Source organism: Lutjanus erythropterus, chromosome 2, assembly GCF_056507025.1.
Source record: "Lutjanus erythropterus isolate fLutEry1 chromosome 2, fLutEry1.hap2, whole genome shotgun sequence".
Lineage (NCBI taxonomy): Eukaryota > Metazoa > Chordata > Actinopteri > Lutjaniformes > Lutjanidae > Lutjanus > Lutjanus erythropterus.
The window spans coordinates 24,521,368-24,536,583 of NC_139318.1; the positions used below are offsets into that span (position 1 = coordinate 24,521,368).

Genomic DNA, 15,216 nt, shown 5'->3' on the forward strand with positions numbered 1-15,216 from the left:
GAAGTAACAACTAGTAAAATACTTAGACTACTCACCAGACGTATTCTTCACCTTTGCTCGACAAGGTGTTGTTTTTTTTGTTTTTTTTTTGGCGTGATTGCAGTTTCCTCAAGAGAAGACCGAAGTTTTAGTTTTAAAGGAGCCGCCCGGTTTTGTGTCGTGGTTCAAAGGTCGACATATCTCATATCTTTTAAGTTGTTCTGCTACGATGTGAAATAATCCATTTGTCTCAAGTTAAGTGAGTCTACAGTAAACCAGTGGTGAAAAGTAGAACAAAAAGTAGTAAAAGTACATAAGTAGAGGTACTTGTCTTGTGTTTTTCCATTTTCTGCTACTTTATACCTTTACTCCACAACTGTACAGAGGCAAATAAAATGTTCTTTTTGCCCCACTACATTTATTTAATAGCTTTACTTACAGCAGACAAACAACACAAAACACAATCAATAAATATAATGTATTGTTATGGATAAAGATAAGATTTTATGTAGCAGATCCCATGGTGAAAGTTACCCAGCACAATATCATGTAATAAAATAGCTTCACTTCTACCAGCTGCAATATTAAAGTGATGTTCACATCAAGAAAACAATCATTATAACCCAATAATATAATATACATACTTCTGAAATGAGACATTGTGTTATTCTAATGTTACTGATTCATCTACATGTAAGCACGCTATAGCTGGTTACTCCAATTGATTTATATTCTCATGGATGGTTTAATTTACTGCATATCAATGAGTTCTATTTAATACACTAGATTTTTTCATCTTCTTAATCTTAAATTGCAATAAATGTACTGTCAAATAGAAATAGTGGCATTAAAAGTCCACTATTTCCCTCTGAAATGCAGAGAGTAAAATCTCAAAGTGGAATAAAGTACAGTACCACTGATCAAATCCCATTTGTTAATGTATAGCTTTAAAGAAGTGAATTAGCTATTAACTGGCTTATATAACAGTTTGTGTATTCCACTGAAGAAATAACCAACAGTTATTTTGCAAAAGCAAACTGGAGGGCTGCCAGACACATTTAGCCCAGTGAAAATGGGAACACATGTAGCAGTGCAGGGTTGGCTGACTCAGGGCTTTCAAGACTGAAGTCCAACATCTTTCTTCACAATGTGTGTCACCATTCAATAAAAACAACCTTTGTCCTTTATTATAATCAACAGGTAAGATTCATAACAGTAATTTAGTAGATCGTGTTACGATATGATCATATGTATTTTTTGGTACTGTACAATGATTAGAGTGATATGTGGTTTTATGACATAACGTTAAAGTTTATTTATACCCCTAATTTACTAACCAGCGTTAGTATGGACCAATTATTTAAATGCACTCAAGAGCACTATAAATCACACTATTAATGTATCAGGAGCTACATAGTCATATTTGTCTTAAAATGTTATAATAATTTTTGCCTTTTTGTGTTTGCAGTGTTCACTTTTATTAAATTTCTGTCCATGTGTCTATGACAGTTTTACTCTTCCATTTGTCAGATCCTATTTCCTCTACTTCCCTCTCACTTCTTCTTTTGTCTTGCCCTCTTGCTGTCCCTCTTACAAACAGTATCTCTCTTTTGTGAAATGTGCCTGGAAAGTCGCTGGAAATTTTATTGTTGTTTTCATCCTTTCTCTGTCTGTTTCTGTCACAGGATTCGGATACAACGCTCTTGTACATCTGCTTTCTCTTCATCTTGATCACCGGTGGCAGGAAACATGATGTAAAGCACTGACCTCCATCTCAAGTCAAATAACCTTTCGGTAACAATACTGCCCATAAAGGACAAGGACAATAACAATTAGAACTGAAATAAGATTTTGAGTGAACAGCTGGGCCCCCTGTCTTTACAGGGGCAGCAGAATACATCGTGAACTGCTGTTCAGAATCTCCCAAAAATGTTCAATGAGAACCAAATCTTACCTTAAGTCTGCTGTTGCTCATATGGCTCTTGATAGTGGCACAAAGCCTCACCCATAAATATATTAATCTACAAATGGTGCATGACCATGTCCAGTGTGAAAGGTGTCACTCATAGTGACAGACAGAAGATTAACATTAACAATTAACTGCAGTTCTCTTTAGCCTGACAGAGAGTTTTAGCATCTTTCAGGTCACTGTTTTGTTTTTGTTTTCAGTGAAAACCTCTGATAAAAGCCTGTTGGAACCATGAATAAATTCAGAGAGGAATATATTTTGATTGTAATATAAAGGTGTGTGGTGGTTTATAGTTGGTATTATTTATTAATGTTTGTAATATTCTAATTTATTCTGTAATCTTGGTGATTATGGAGATAGTGAGGACATGGATATGAGCAGGGACATTCTTAGGTGATGACTGGAGCATCTGTTTACCTGTGTGGTTAGGGGGGGAGAGCGCACCATATTTTTTGTTGACTACTACTTTATTTTTGATCATTTTGATCATGATTTTGTGTACGTTACAATAAGCTGGTCCTTTGTAATTAATAAAAAAACATATTTAATGTATTTTGTTGATGTCATTGAATCTTTTTGATAGCACATCAAACGCAGCACAACCAGGCCCAACCTCAGCCTCTCAGCAACTTCAGCTGTTGTTGTTTTGTTTCCTCCTGACATTGATACACAACCATTCCACGTTCCCTGCCCAGCACTAAACTGTAGACAGACAAATTTAGCAACCAGCTGGTGAATATAATGCATTTAGCAGCTAAAGGGCAGGAGAGTTAAAAGGAGACTGAAAAGAACTTAAATTGATCAGGTGGCATGACTCCAAATGAACCAGATTAATAACTAATGTTGGTCCAAGTATGCTGGATAAGTAAATGTGTAAAGGCAACAGTTTCCAGAAGATTTTCATCCTAACAACTTTATACAGTAAAATTACTATATGTGAGTATTGTGTTTTTTAGTTCCACTGCCCCCAAGGGGCAATGAATACTTACTGCAGCTTTAAGATTTTACAAAATACATTTAGGCATTTTTAACATTTCACGTCTTTGTTCCATAATAAACTGATGTATCATCTACACTTAAATATTACTTCCCTCTTTCACTTTCTCTTCAGGCTCTTGTGCATCTCCACACTTTACAGGCCCTAGTTCATCTTTTTTTTTTTTCAGATTATTTTTTGGGCTTTTTGTCTTTATTCAAATAAGACAGCTGATGATATGACAGGAAAGGGGGAGAGAGAGGGGGGATGACACACAGCAAATGTGCTGCAGGTGGGAATTGAACCAGCAGTTGCTGCAGAGGACTAACAGCTTCAACACATGGTGTGCGCGCCCTACCAGGGGCGCCCCCTTGGTTCATCATTTTGCTCTAATTAACTGCCCTTTGCCATCTTCCAGGCAGTGCACACGGTCTATTGCTTGACACTCCTTTCTTTAGGTGGTCTTCTGTAGCCACTGTGCCATACGGTCATACCATACTCTAACCTGAAAATCTTTTATATTTTGTTTGCAATTTATGGTGTTCTTGTTATAGTTTTCTATTTGGAGTTAGCTTTTATATTGACACATTTTAAGATAAGGTTGATTTTTGATGTAAAAACTGTTGCTAGCTACAGAATTTAACCACAACCTAGAAAAAAGAAAGTAAAAAAAAGTATTGGTATCAATTACTGTTAGTTTTTCAAAAAAAAAAAAAAAAAAGCCTTAATTATTTCTACAAATAAAATATACACATACAAACATTTCACATAATATAAAATGACTGATTTTTAACTGGATTATAATAAGACAAGACAATTTGTATCATAATACATTTAAATTTAAAAAGTATAGAAAACAAAAGCAATCCAGGATTACACAGAAATAATCAAAGGTGATTCTAATCATCAGAATAGACAGAGTTATTTCAGTCTACAGTATGAGATACTCACACAAGCAGTTCCAGGACTGTGAGAAATGTCATCTCTGGTTTAGTCTAGAGAATTTATTTTAAGATGTCACAGATAAGGGTGTCTTGTTGGATTCCCAATAGAGTAAGCTCCTCCCACCGCCCACTACACAGCACCAAGAAATGTCACTAGGTAATAATTGCCATGGGGATCGCAGAGCCTGGCAAAGCTGGGGGCGGTTTGACTGAGGTCCATCATTGAGGTGTAAGGACCGTCGCACACCAGCATCTTCCAACTGAAACACAGTATTAAACAGAGGCAGGTGCCATTTGTTTATACTGAGTGTCTGTCTATCTATCTGTCTGTCTATCTATCTATCTATCTATCTATCTATCTATCTATCTATCTATCTATCTATCTATCTATCTATCTATCTATCTATCTATCTTTTGATGAAGGCCATGCCACTGGATTTTGCCTTTGAAGTTGAAATGCTACCTTAAGGTCAAAGTGTTTGAACTTTATCCTCCCACCTTTCCTCTTTGCGATATCAAAGCAACACAGAGAGATTAAGCCACATGCACTGAATCAGTGAGTAAAATTTTACAGAAACAGAGCACAAAGATGTTGAGTAAAGGAAGCTATAAATGACATAAAAAGCATGTATTTGATTATCATGTAACTGTGTGTGGATAAGTTACTAGTAATCAAAAAAAATTGAGACTATCTGTTGCTTCAGTTCATAAACTCAAAAGCTGGAGGTTGTCAGAGCTTAGATTTTTTCCAGTTAGTGTTACATATACTCTTTGATTACAGTTGAAAATATGAGAATGTATCCAGTGTGTTTTACAAACATAGAAACTCTTTATTACAACATTGTATCTCACTCAACCTTTAGCCATGTATTTTTCTAAACACATTCATGTCATTACAGTACAGTGGAAGTCATTCTTTTATTTTAATCACAGCATTAAAAAACAATCTCTGAACAAGAGAAGATCCTAACACAAACGTTCAACATCATTCACAGTTTGGGATATTTAGACGTGATGCAAAAGAAGCTCAACAAGCTTTTGATTTTGGATTGGCGTTGTCACTCAAAAACAACCTTTGAAAAAAATATCTTAAAAACCCTGTATCCACGTTACATAAGAAAGAATCTGTTATTTCAATCAAACATTTCCACACACAATTTATCATACTTAACTAACCTAATAGTTTGCTATAAAATATTACTTCATCTTGTCATCAAACTCAAGCTGAAAAACCTAGCAAAGTCTGCACCCTCATTTCGAATAAAAACCTCTTGGAGAAAATCACACCTGCTTTATCTCCTGACAGCACTAGAACAGAGTGTGCAGGAGTCATACTTGACATGGAACTGTGCAGGATTATAAAATAAAGTTTTTTTCCTGCATGTGAGGTAAAAACTCCTGATGAGCAGGGTAGTCAAAAAAAAAAATCTAAATGTATTCTGCTTCCAGGAAAGAAACTCCAACTGAAGAAGGCAGTTACTGCATACATGTCAATATACATCAGCCTCATTGTAATGAAATTTGTAACAAGTACTTAAACTCAAGAATAAAAAGAAAAATGGGTGTGTTGAATAAAATACACAACCCAGAACTTATATAGTTTTACTTGAAATAATATTCAGTACATTTAGCAAATGTAAGAAATAGAATCATGAATGCAATGCAGTGCAATAAGAGAATACTGATTTTTAAGATCTAAATACACTCATAAATACATCACAGGCAGAAAGCTGGGTGACCCTTAAAGGACTAGTGTGTAAGATTTAGTGGCATCTAGTGGTGAGCTTGTAGATCGCAAACCTGAACTGGAGTTGGGTATCATTTGGGTATTTTCTGCCACTGGTACCTAAACAGTGGCCTTTAGAAACGAGAAGCACAAAATGACAGTTACTGACATTAAAGACCTTTTTTTTTTTTCTTTTTTTTTTTTGCATTGCTAATGCAAATTTGAAGTTGAAATTGAACAAAATATTAACTGTTAACAGTTTCAAGTATACTTAAATGTATAATATAAATACAAAACACTTAAAAAATTATATAATAACTAAAACTGAACTACACTAATTTAACACTAAATAACTGTAGTATTAATCCGTGAAATTAATTTTGTGTTGGTATTGTTGGTATTCTACAAACTCCAGCTTCTAACTTCAGCAATTCTTTTGCAGAAATATGATCATATTTGCTAACCTGAGGAAAAGCTGCTGTCATCATCATCATCATGATTGCTGTCATCAGACATATTGAATCTAGTGCTTTTTATATATGTGCCCCATCACTGGGGCCACGGAGGCCCACACTGCCAGCTGATGTACTTAACATGGGTACGCTTCCCCGCTTTACAATTGTTTTTAACATTTGTTGCACGTCCTGTCCAGTGTTGATATCCTTTCGAGTGAAATACAGCCACACTTTAGACCATTTGACTTGATATTTTAACTGTGTTTACAGTAGCTACAACCTAACGAAAAGCTACCTGCTTAACCAGCAGTTTGGTGATGCGTCTGTAACATCCACACCAGAGGACATTAAAATGAGTCACCATAATCCATGTTATGATTTGGCCCAGTAGGTACCCGTCATATAGGAACCATATGGTGGCATATTGGTACTGCGTTTTGGAACCCAACCCTAAACTGAGCCTCACCACCCCTTCCATGGTAGGAGAATTTACAGTGGCTGTAAAACTCATGCCAGATGCAATAGGCCATACTAGAGCCAGTGTTTGATTTGTCCATTCTGGGTTACTGTAGAAACATGGTGCAACATGGCAGTGGCTGCCCACTAAGATGGGTTAAATGCAGAGAATGAATCTGACTGTATATTTGTACTCTATGTGATCAAAATTAAGTTGGCCTTTACCTTTAAATCTTACACACTGGACATTTAAGATGGGTTATAAAATCAACATAAACTGAGTCACAACCTATCTGGCTTGTTTTTTAGGAAATAAAAAAGAGATGTGGACAAGCACCAAAGAAAGGATAACTAAATTCAGATGGTTATCTGCAAACAACTCATAACAATTCCAAGAGAGTTAGGCCACAACATGTACGCCTCCTCATCGATTATAATCAGATTGGCATCAGGGTTAAGAGTGGCATTATCATTATTATGATGAAAGCCCAACTACCAATCAAAAGTGACAGTAGTGCTTCTCCCTCAATGGATCCTCTAAATACTAATTTTGTGTTTTGTTTTGTTTTATTGCTGTCTTCTTTGACATGACGTTTCTTGCTGTGATTTACAAAACTCCTCAAAAAATAACCAGCTTACCAGAGTCTCAAAAATGATTGATTTGGCAGTTACAAATACAGTATCAGTTGGTGTGTGAAACTATTTAATCTTCATTTCTGAGTACCAAAGGCAGTTCATTTGAACAGCAAAGCTTTACTGCACAATAATAAAGTAATTAGTTGAGAGGGAGCCAGTGTGTTTCAGCAAGTGTTCCCTAATTTGAGATCAAAAGGGATATTCTGAAAACATTAAACTCTTTTCAGTTACCCTCATAGAATCAAACATATAATTAATGCTATTTTTTGTTTTTAAAAAAGGCTTTAACAAGTTACATCAATATTAATTCACTGAGTTATTAACTGTACAGAGCTGAGCGGTTGTGTGGAATGTCTTAAAATCTAGCAGTAATTTCCCTGTTCACAAACAACAGTTTGAAATGCATCTCAAACGACTGCATGTGATCATCGTGACTGTTTGAGGATGAATCTGATGAGGCAAAGTGCAATGATTCAAAGATACAAGTCATTTAAATGAACTGTGGGAAAGCTGCAGTAGAAATAGATAAACATTTTTTCATTGAAATAACTCCTGAAACAGTTCGTTTTCAGGAAAAATAAAGAAATAAACTTAATTGTCTGTGTATATATGGTTGTTTTTGGGCTGTTCGCTCTCAGTAAACTCTGAAGTCTCCTCTGCTATTTGTCCCGGGATACGGAAATCAATGGGTATGGGTTGTGCTGGCTCCAGTGGTTGGGACTGAGCCACGGGGCAGCAGGCCTCCCCTTTAGGACTGGAGGTGCTGTGAGAGTTTTGAGGATCCAAGTTGCACCCAGTGCCCTGGAGAAACTGAAGGAAGTTCTCCTCTATGGATCCCTCACGGCTGGGCAGTCTGTCCTCCATCTCGTGCCCCGCTCGACGAAACAGACAAGGCAGATGCTTGCCCAGCTCCTCCCGGATCTGCCTGTTTAGACAACCATAGAAGAAGGGATTGGAGGTGAAGCAGAAGTAGCCGATCCAGGTGACCACCTCCTCCAGAGAGGCTAGTGCAGCTGGAGGGCTGGCAGCCAATGCCGAGTACAGGTGGAACGTAAAATAGGGCAGCCAGCAACAGAGAAACTGCCCACCCACTGCTGCCAACACCGCCGCAGCTTTTCCTCCACCAAAGGGACGCTGCGGTGTCGCTCTACCTGTCCCGGTCCCTGTCCCAGAGCTGGTAACCATCGTGGAACGGCTGCTGAGTGATTCCGACCGCTGGCGGCGAGGTGTGTCCATCCAGGTGGGCAGAGGCCCGTGGTGCATTGCTGCTACACGAGCCACTTTGAACATATTGCAGTACACAACAAGAATGACCAGTAGGGGACACAGGAAATACACCAGAGTAAACAGGACCATGAAGGCCAAGCGGTTTGACCCTCCACCTGTCCAATGTAATGAGCAGCGCCTGTGACCCTGAGCAGGCGGAGATGGGACAGGCCCACTTCCTCCTCCTCCAACCCCATCGCTCTCCAGTAAAGGAGTTCTTCCACCCTGCAGGAACCAGGCGAGCAGCGGCAAAGCAGACATGGCTAGAGCTTTGACCCATATCCCCACCAGCACCGATGCCACCAGGCCCACAGTCATCTTTACTTCATAGCGCATCGGATGTATGATGTAGTAGTACCGCTCCACATTGATGACGGAGATTGAGAGGATGGCAGCGCTAACCAGGCACACGCTGAGAAAGAGGTAGCTCCGGCACAGGGCCTCCCCGAAGAAGGCTCGGCTTGAGAGCATGCCAAGGGGCATCAGCACCAGGGCCGCCAGCAGGTCCACCACACACAGGTGGAAGACGAAGGCAAACTTGTGGAGCTGTGGGGCCTTGGCAATGACTGCCATGACAGCCACGTTACCCACCACAGCCAGCAGATCCATGAGCAGCATGGCCAGCAGGGCTAGCGACTGGGACAGAGCCCAGCCCTCAGGCAGTGAGGAGGCAGACATGTTGGACATGAGCTGTGGAGGTGGGTGGGTGGAGTTCCACATCGGCTCCATTGAGAAGTGGGATGAGGCAGGCAGGCAGGAGCAGTCACAGGCCCATCACCCATCCTTCAAAACCAGGAAGTACGGCCAGAAAACAGCGGCTTGAAAAGGAGGTCAAAAAGCTGCCTTGTGTTCAGAAGGATGGTGCCGTGATCGTCAGGAGGTTCAGATTTTGCGATTCCTGTCCATTTATATGGTTTCCATTTCTGCTGTCAGTCACAAGCCTCCCTGGAAACATGAAAGAAAGACAGATGAAAATATATTGTGATCATGTGTTTGCCTGAGTTTGCACGTGACCCCTTATTTGCACTTCTAGACTATATAGGTTGCCCAGATAAGAACAGATGATAATCGGGAGAGGGGAGTTGGAAGTGGGTGTCAGATGGATTAAAATAGAATAATTTAGAGCAACATGATTTATTATTAATATTATAAAGATCAGTTACAGATTCTGAGGATGATATGAAGCACAGCTGGCCCAGCACAGGTGACAGTATATGTATGTATGGTACAGTCATACATACAAGGTAGTTATAGTGATTTTAAGTCTTTTGGGCAGCTAAGATTGACATTAAGCTGTTGGAGTTTGCAAATAAATTTATTTGGATATTTTTTTTATCATAGATTTCTCCCACAGTGGTGGCTGCACTCTCTGTCAACTGGTTTAAAATAGGTTGAATTACATCAACAATCTGTTATCAAAGAGACATGTTGTTCATATTATTTGTACTATAACAATTCATTTTAGGTTAAAAAAAAAAAAAAGGACAGGATTCAGGATTCAAGACACCAGCTGCTGATTTGGGACTGTCCTGAATTTTTCAGGATGTCTAGACACCCTAAAATTCTATGAAGTGATCCTTCCAATGAGTTGCTTGTGCTTGTGAGTTTCACTTTTGCCTCAACTAACATTAAGATAAATGGATGGCATAAACCGATGAACTCAGTTAAGGATGCATTATTCAAGGCAGTGACACCTTTTTAGCAACATGCTAAAAAAAAAAAGGAGTAAAACGATTTGAACAATCACAAATCATCTTGCAAAAGAGATGAGCCACTTGAACATTTATTCAATTATGATGCCCAAAGCATGTATATGATCATACTGATCCTCTAGAACTTATGTCAAACTCGAGGCCTGCAGGCCAAATCCAGCCACGTACCTTATTTTATGTGCAAGAACTTGCAAAGAATATAATTGGTGCAATACAATGCTGTGTAACAGAAGTATGGTGTCCATGAAGTGTCTCTAAATGCTACCAAATTTTGTTATCCACACACTCAAGCTGTATAGCGGCTTGATAGCATCTCAGTATCATAGCTGTTTCCAGCAATCTGACATCACCAGTACAAGATATTGGTGCTCGTTTCTGGGTTATTTTGTACAATGGGAGAATGGAACATGTTGTCCATCTTTATTTATGTCAGTTGTTGTAGCTAGTAATAGCAACAATCTAGCAAAATGTTATCAGACACTTTTTAAGCAAGTGTGTATTTATTATTTGAAACTTTGCTTGTTGGCTACCCAAACTGAAACAACCTACTTTGAATATTTTATTTTGTAAATAAATTGGACAACACTGGCACACTTAAATGTCTGCTTATAATTTTTTTCCAAGACTTCTGCTTGCAGAGCTAGTTATTCGTTATTAAGTTGCAACTAAAACTAATAATAATCAAATACAGAGGCAATTATTTAATGTGATGACAAGCAGTAAATGTATGTACAATTACATTTATAATCATAATGTTGGTGTGGCCTGGGATGAAACTGAGTTTGACACCCCTGCCCTAGAAAAACACAAATAAAGGATTTCCACCTTCTTTACACTTTCATTAATATTATGTTAATGTTATTAATATTATGTTAATGTTAAAATGAGGTCAAAGATAAATCCAGCCAGCTCTTTTCTGCGGGTGATAAATACTTCAAGCACACATCCTGTCAATGCATGAATGCATGCTAATTCCCTCAAACCAATCCAATCACTGAACAGGTAACAGTCCTTTTCCATCACATCTACACCTGCCGTGAGAGTCCATGTTGAATATGCACACACAAGGTCTAAACTGAGTGTGTACGGCTACTTTTTCTATATAAAAAAAGCCTTGGCAATGTGCTCTTCAGCATGTAGGTCCAAGATTGGATGTGGTGTATGGTTTTGCCTTTGTACATCTATTACACTAGCATGTGCACCACAAAGGAGGTCCTGAACCCTTAGTGTGAACGGGTTTAGTGTTTAAATTTGAAAAATCTGACTTTATTCATAGAGTGCAGAGGCTGCTATCACACACAACAAACAGACATGGGTGGCTGCTGCTGTATGTATGTGTCAGATGAAGGAAATCCAGTTGCTCACTGCTATGAATGCTCTCTGCCACTGATGTAACAAAAGCCTGAGATGTTCTGGCTCCTGTCTGCAGTGATAATAAGATGAATCAGGGCAAAAACTGAGCTCTAACCTCCCTCATCACCTATGAATGACTGCCCTCAGTGAGCAACATCTCTAAATCACACATAGGGGTACTCCCAATTCAGTTTAACCCTCCTGCCTGCCTGGTTTAGTCATGTCTTACCGCCTACTCATTTATATATTAATCATTAATGCATTACACCCACTGTATAAAGCAAGGCCCACATTCTCTATATATCACATTACAACTGAATTAGATTTGTCGCTGCACTCAGCAGTACATAATCAGCAGATTAGAGGAAGAGGGTGAGAAGAGGCGAGAAAATGTGGTGAGAATCAGGAAATGTGAGGGGAAGACACACAGAGAGACACAGAGACACAGAACAGACCATTATGTACCTGAATCAAGAGTATTTCCTGATGCAGCTGTCTGCTGCTGTGGTCACTGAAGATGAAAACCTGGTGTAGCACCCACTGCTGGGGTACACAGTGGACATCAGTCACCATACCTTGTGGATGCTGTTGAGGTACTTCCCACTATACAAGCCTGTTTGTCTTCCCATGATCCCCTGGTCTGCCCTGTGCAGCATCCTCTTCTCTGGATGACTCCGGCTGTGGCAGGAGCAGAGATTTTTCTGAGACGGTGCTGATGTAAATGCTTGCAAAGACACTGGCTCACTCTCTGCTTTCCCCCTCCACTCACACACAGTGACTGCAGAGATGGAGCAGGAGGCAGAGAGAAACAGGACCAGAGCTGCTGCCTCTACAGGGTCCTAATGTCCACACTGTGTTGTCAGATTTTACCTTCAAAAATGAGGAACTGCATATGATGGGAGCAGGGAAATGCTGTGGTGTTGGTGTTGCTGAGTATTGTAAACAGATTTTTGTGGCCATCCTATTAGAGTGGTACAAGGGACAAGAATATGACTGATAGTCCAAAACTTCTGTAATATGAACACCAGCAGTTTGAGGGGGGGATTCCAGCCATCTTGTTAGAAAAATGACCAAAATGCAACCACTTTGTTAACCTGCCACCTCCTCTATCCACCCTGTAGTAAACAGAGAGAGTGCAAGTGCAGAGGGGTTGTTTAGTTAAATATGTTTTATGATTAATATAACATGTATATAATATGACTTACTGATCCTTTATCAAACCCCAGTCAGAGTTTGTGCAAGTTAGACTCTATGGCTATTATCATATATTTTTTAAATTTTTACTGGGATAATAATATTCAGGCCAAATATTACATTTTTGCTCACTAGTATAAAGAAGCTAAGATAGATTTTCCATCTATCCAACAAATTACTTTCTGTTGTGTATAATGAGTATTATAGCCTGGAGGAGCCACCAGCATGGCTATGAACTTTTAGTCCTATTTTACACATACTTGAGGGCAAATGCATCAACACTTAACCTCCAAGTGACCTCGGTGTGTTTATTCACACAATAGGAATGCGCACACGCGTGACAACTCTCCCGGACATCTAATCCATTATTTCTCCATCCCCTCTCAGTTTATTTATTTTTATCAGTAAGCAATAATTCAGATAGTAATTTCATGGATTAAAGTGCCCTCCAGTACAAGATTTACTGAGCCATTGATTAGGCCAGGCCTCAGCCTCCACCATCCCAGCTTCTCAAACTAGGGCTCCTGTTGCCACGGTGATCTTTTTCATATACAGTCCATCTCATTGCTCTGTCTGCAGAGGACAATGAAATCTGGGCCATTATGGATGAGGCTACTCCTCTGAAGGAGCGAGCATGAAGCTGCTTGGTCCTAGATGTTTCTCATTTGCATTTGCAAGGTTCCCCATGATAATACACATAGCATTTGCATTTCATGGAAATCACGTCTTGTGCCTCTTTCACCATTAAAAAGCATGTTTTAATTTGCAGCACCTCTCAGGAATTGATTGATTAATCTAGTCCACTAATAGCCTTATTATAATATGCCACTGGTTAAGTCACAGTGAGAACTGAGGTCTTGTGGTTGAAATATTCAGTTTGTTGTGCATCAGGATTGATAGATGCAGTTGATAAACAATGGTGAAAGGCACTGGTTACTCTCACTAGAAACTATTGGTAATTTTATAGCACATTTCATTACAAATAAACTTGATGTGCTTTACACTGAGACACACATGCATACAGTGTGTAACCATAAACCTGGCAGAATAACAAAGTTTTAAGTTTGCTTTTGAATGTGGACACAGTCATGATGAACAAAAGTGCAATTAAGTTTTATTTTACAGATTAAAATTCAGCTTTATGTATACCACTGCATATTAATGTGACAATGCTTTTCTTTGTCTCATGTGGTAGAAAACTGAATATCTTTGCATTTTATACTATTCGTCAGACAAAAATGATAATATTTTTTAAACTTCAGCCAGAGGAAAATTTTGAAGGCCATTTTTTACTATTTTACTATTAAGGGATAGACTGACTAATCAAAAAAGGAGGAGGAGGGGAGTGAGAGGGAGGATGGGTATCAGAGAGACAGAGGGGAGCCAGAATATTTTCACATATAACTTAGTGTAATCCAAGCTTTACTTTCAACCAAACCCAAGTTGATAATTGTTGAATAGTGGAAAGATGAACCAAGACTTTTTGGTGAGTTAAAAGTGTGTTTTACAAACAAGCACATCTTAGGTTGATAAAATATAAAAACTTGAATTCAGAAGGTACATGATTTACTACAGACAATAGGTGTAAAATATCTTCTTTCTTGACATTTTATGAGTTTATTTTTTTATTTATTAGAAAGCCCAAAGAGCTTGTGAAATTAGTAGTGTTGCATAAATGCTGAACTGACGGGAGGATAGGAACTATTGCCTTTTGAGGGCGGGGAGGGAAGGGCATCAGCACTATTTGAAAAACCTGCAAAATAACAGATTTAGGCGCCCTTTAAGCTAACATCAGCAGTCCTTTTGTTTAGATTGAAGGCATGTTTTGTCATCAGATTCCTCTCTTTCAAATTCTATGTAAACCTATAGTAACCTGTGATGTTTTTAACTTGTCCAAACCTGACTGATTACATGCTAACACCATGTGTCTGTTCCTGTCAGTACATCAAACATGAAACGTGCCTGGACAGCAGAACATAAGAAAACACAATACAGTTGGGTGAAGAGATTTAATGGACAGCGATTACTACTGTTGTCATGGTGAAGATGTATCAAGATGTCTGGTAACACCACGGAGAGATGGGAAATATACACATGCTTGTGTAACACATAAAGCCTCAAACACAATACATACTGTGACTGTGAATACAACTGAAAATGGCAGTGCTACTTGTGCTGCTGTGGTGTGGTGTGTGTGATTTTTTTGCACATGTATCTGTCTGTTTTCATCTGTATTCAGGCATGTACACCTGAGTGTGTGTGTGTGTGTGTGTGTGTGTGTGTGTGTGTGTGTGTGTGTGTGTGTGTGTGTGTGTGTGTGTGTGTGTGTGTGTGTATCAGGTGTTGACTCATGACAAAAATAGCAGAGTCTTGCTTGGCCGGCAGCACCAATCGCTGCCACCACAAATACAATGGTTTCCATGGCAACCTTGAAAATAGACTCCACATTCGCACTCAGAAATAGCAAAGGACGCTGCACTAACCCCAGAGAGCCCCGACTGCCAATAATAACTACCCATAGATATGGACGCACAAATATCAGCCGCACTC

General features: G+C 39.1%; 2 protein-coding genes across 2 annotated transcripts in view; both read right to left on the reverse strand.

Annotated features, from left to right (window-relative positions):
- Positions 1-69, reverse strand: part of ampd2a (adenosine monophosphate deaminase 2a) — a 34,566-nt gene extending 34,497 nt beyond the window's left edge. Inside the window, exon 1 of the mRNA XM_084733918.1 lies at positions 36-69. The gene's annotated coding sequence lies outside the window, so the exon portion shown is untranslated. The remainder of the gene's footprint in view (positions 1-35) is intronic.
- Positions 70-6,583: 6,514 nt separating this feature from the next.
- LOC146331646 (G-protein coupled receptor 61-like) lies at positions 6,584-9,349 on the reverse strand. The gene has a single exon (XM_084744894.1). The coding sequence runs from the start codon at positions 9,134-9,136 to the stop codon at positions 7,733-7,735; it is 1,404 nt and encodes a 467-aa protein (XP_084601020.1). The 5' UTR covers positions 9,137-9,349; the 3' UTR covers positions 6,584-7,732.
- Between the last annotated feature and the right edge of the window lie 5,867 nt (positions 9,350-15,216).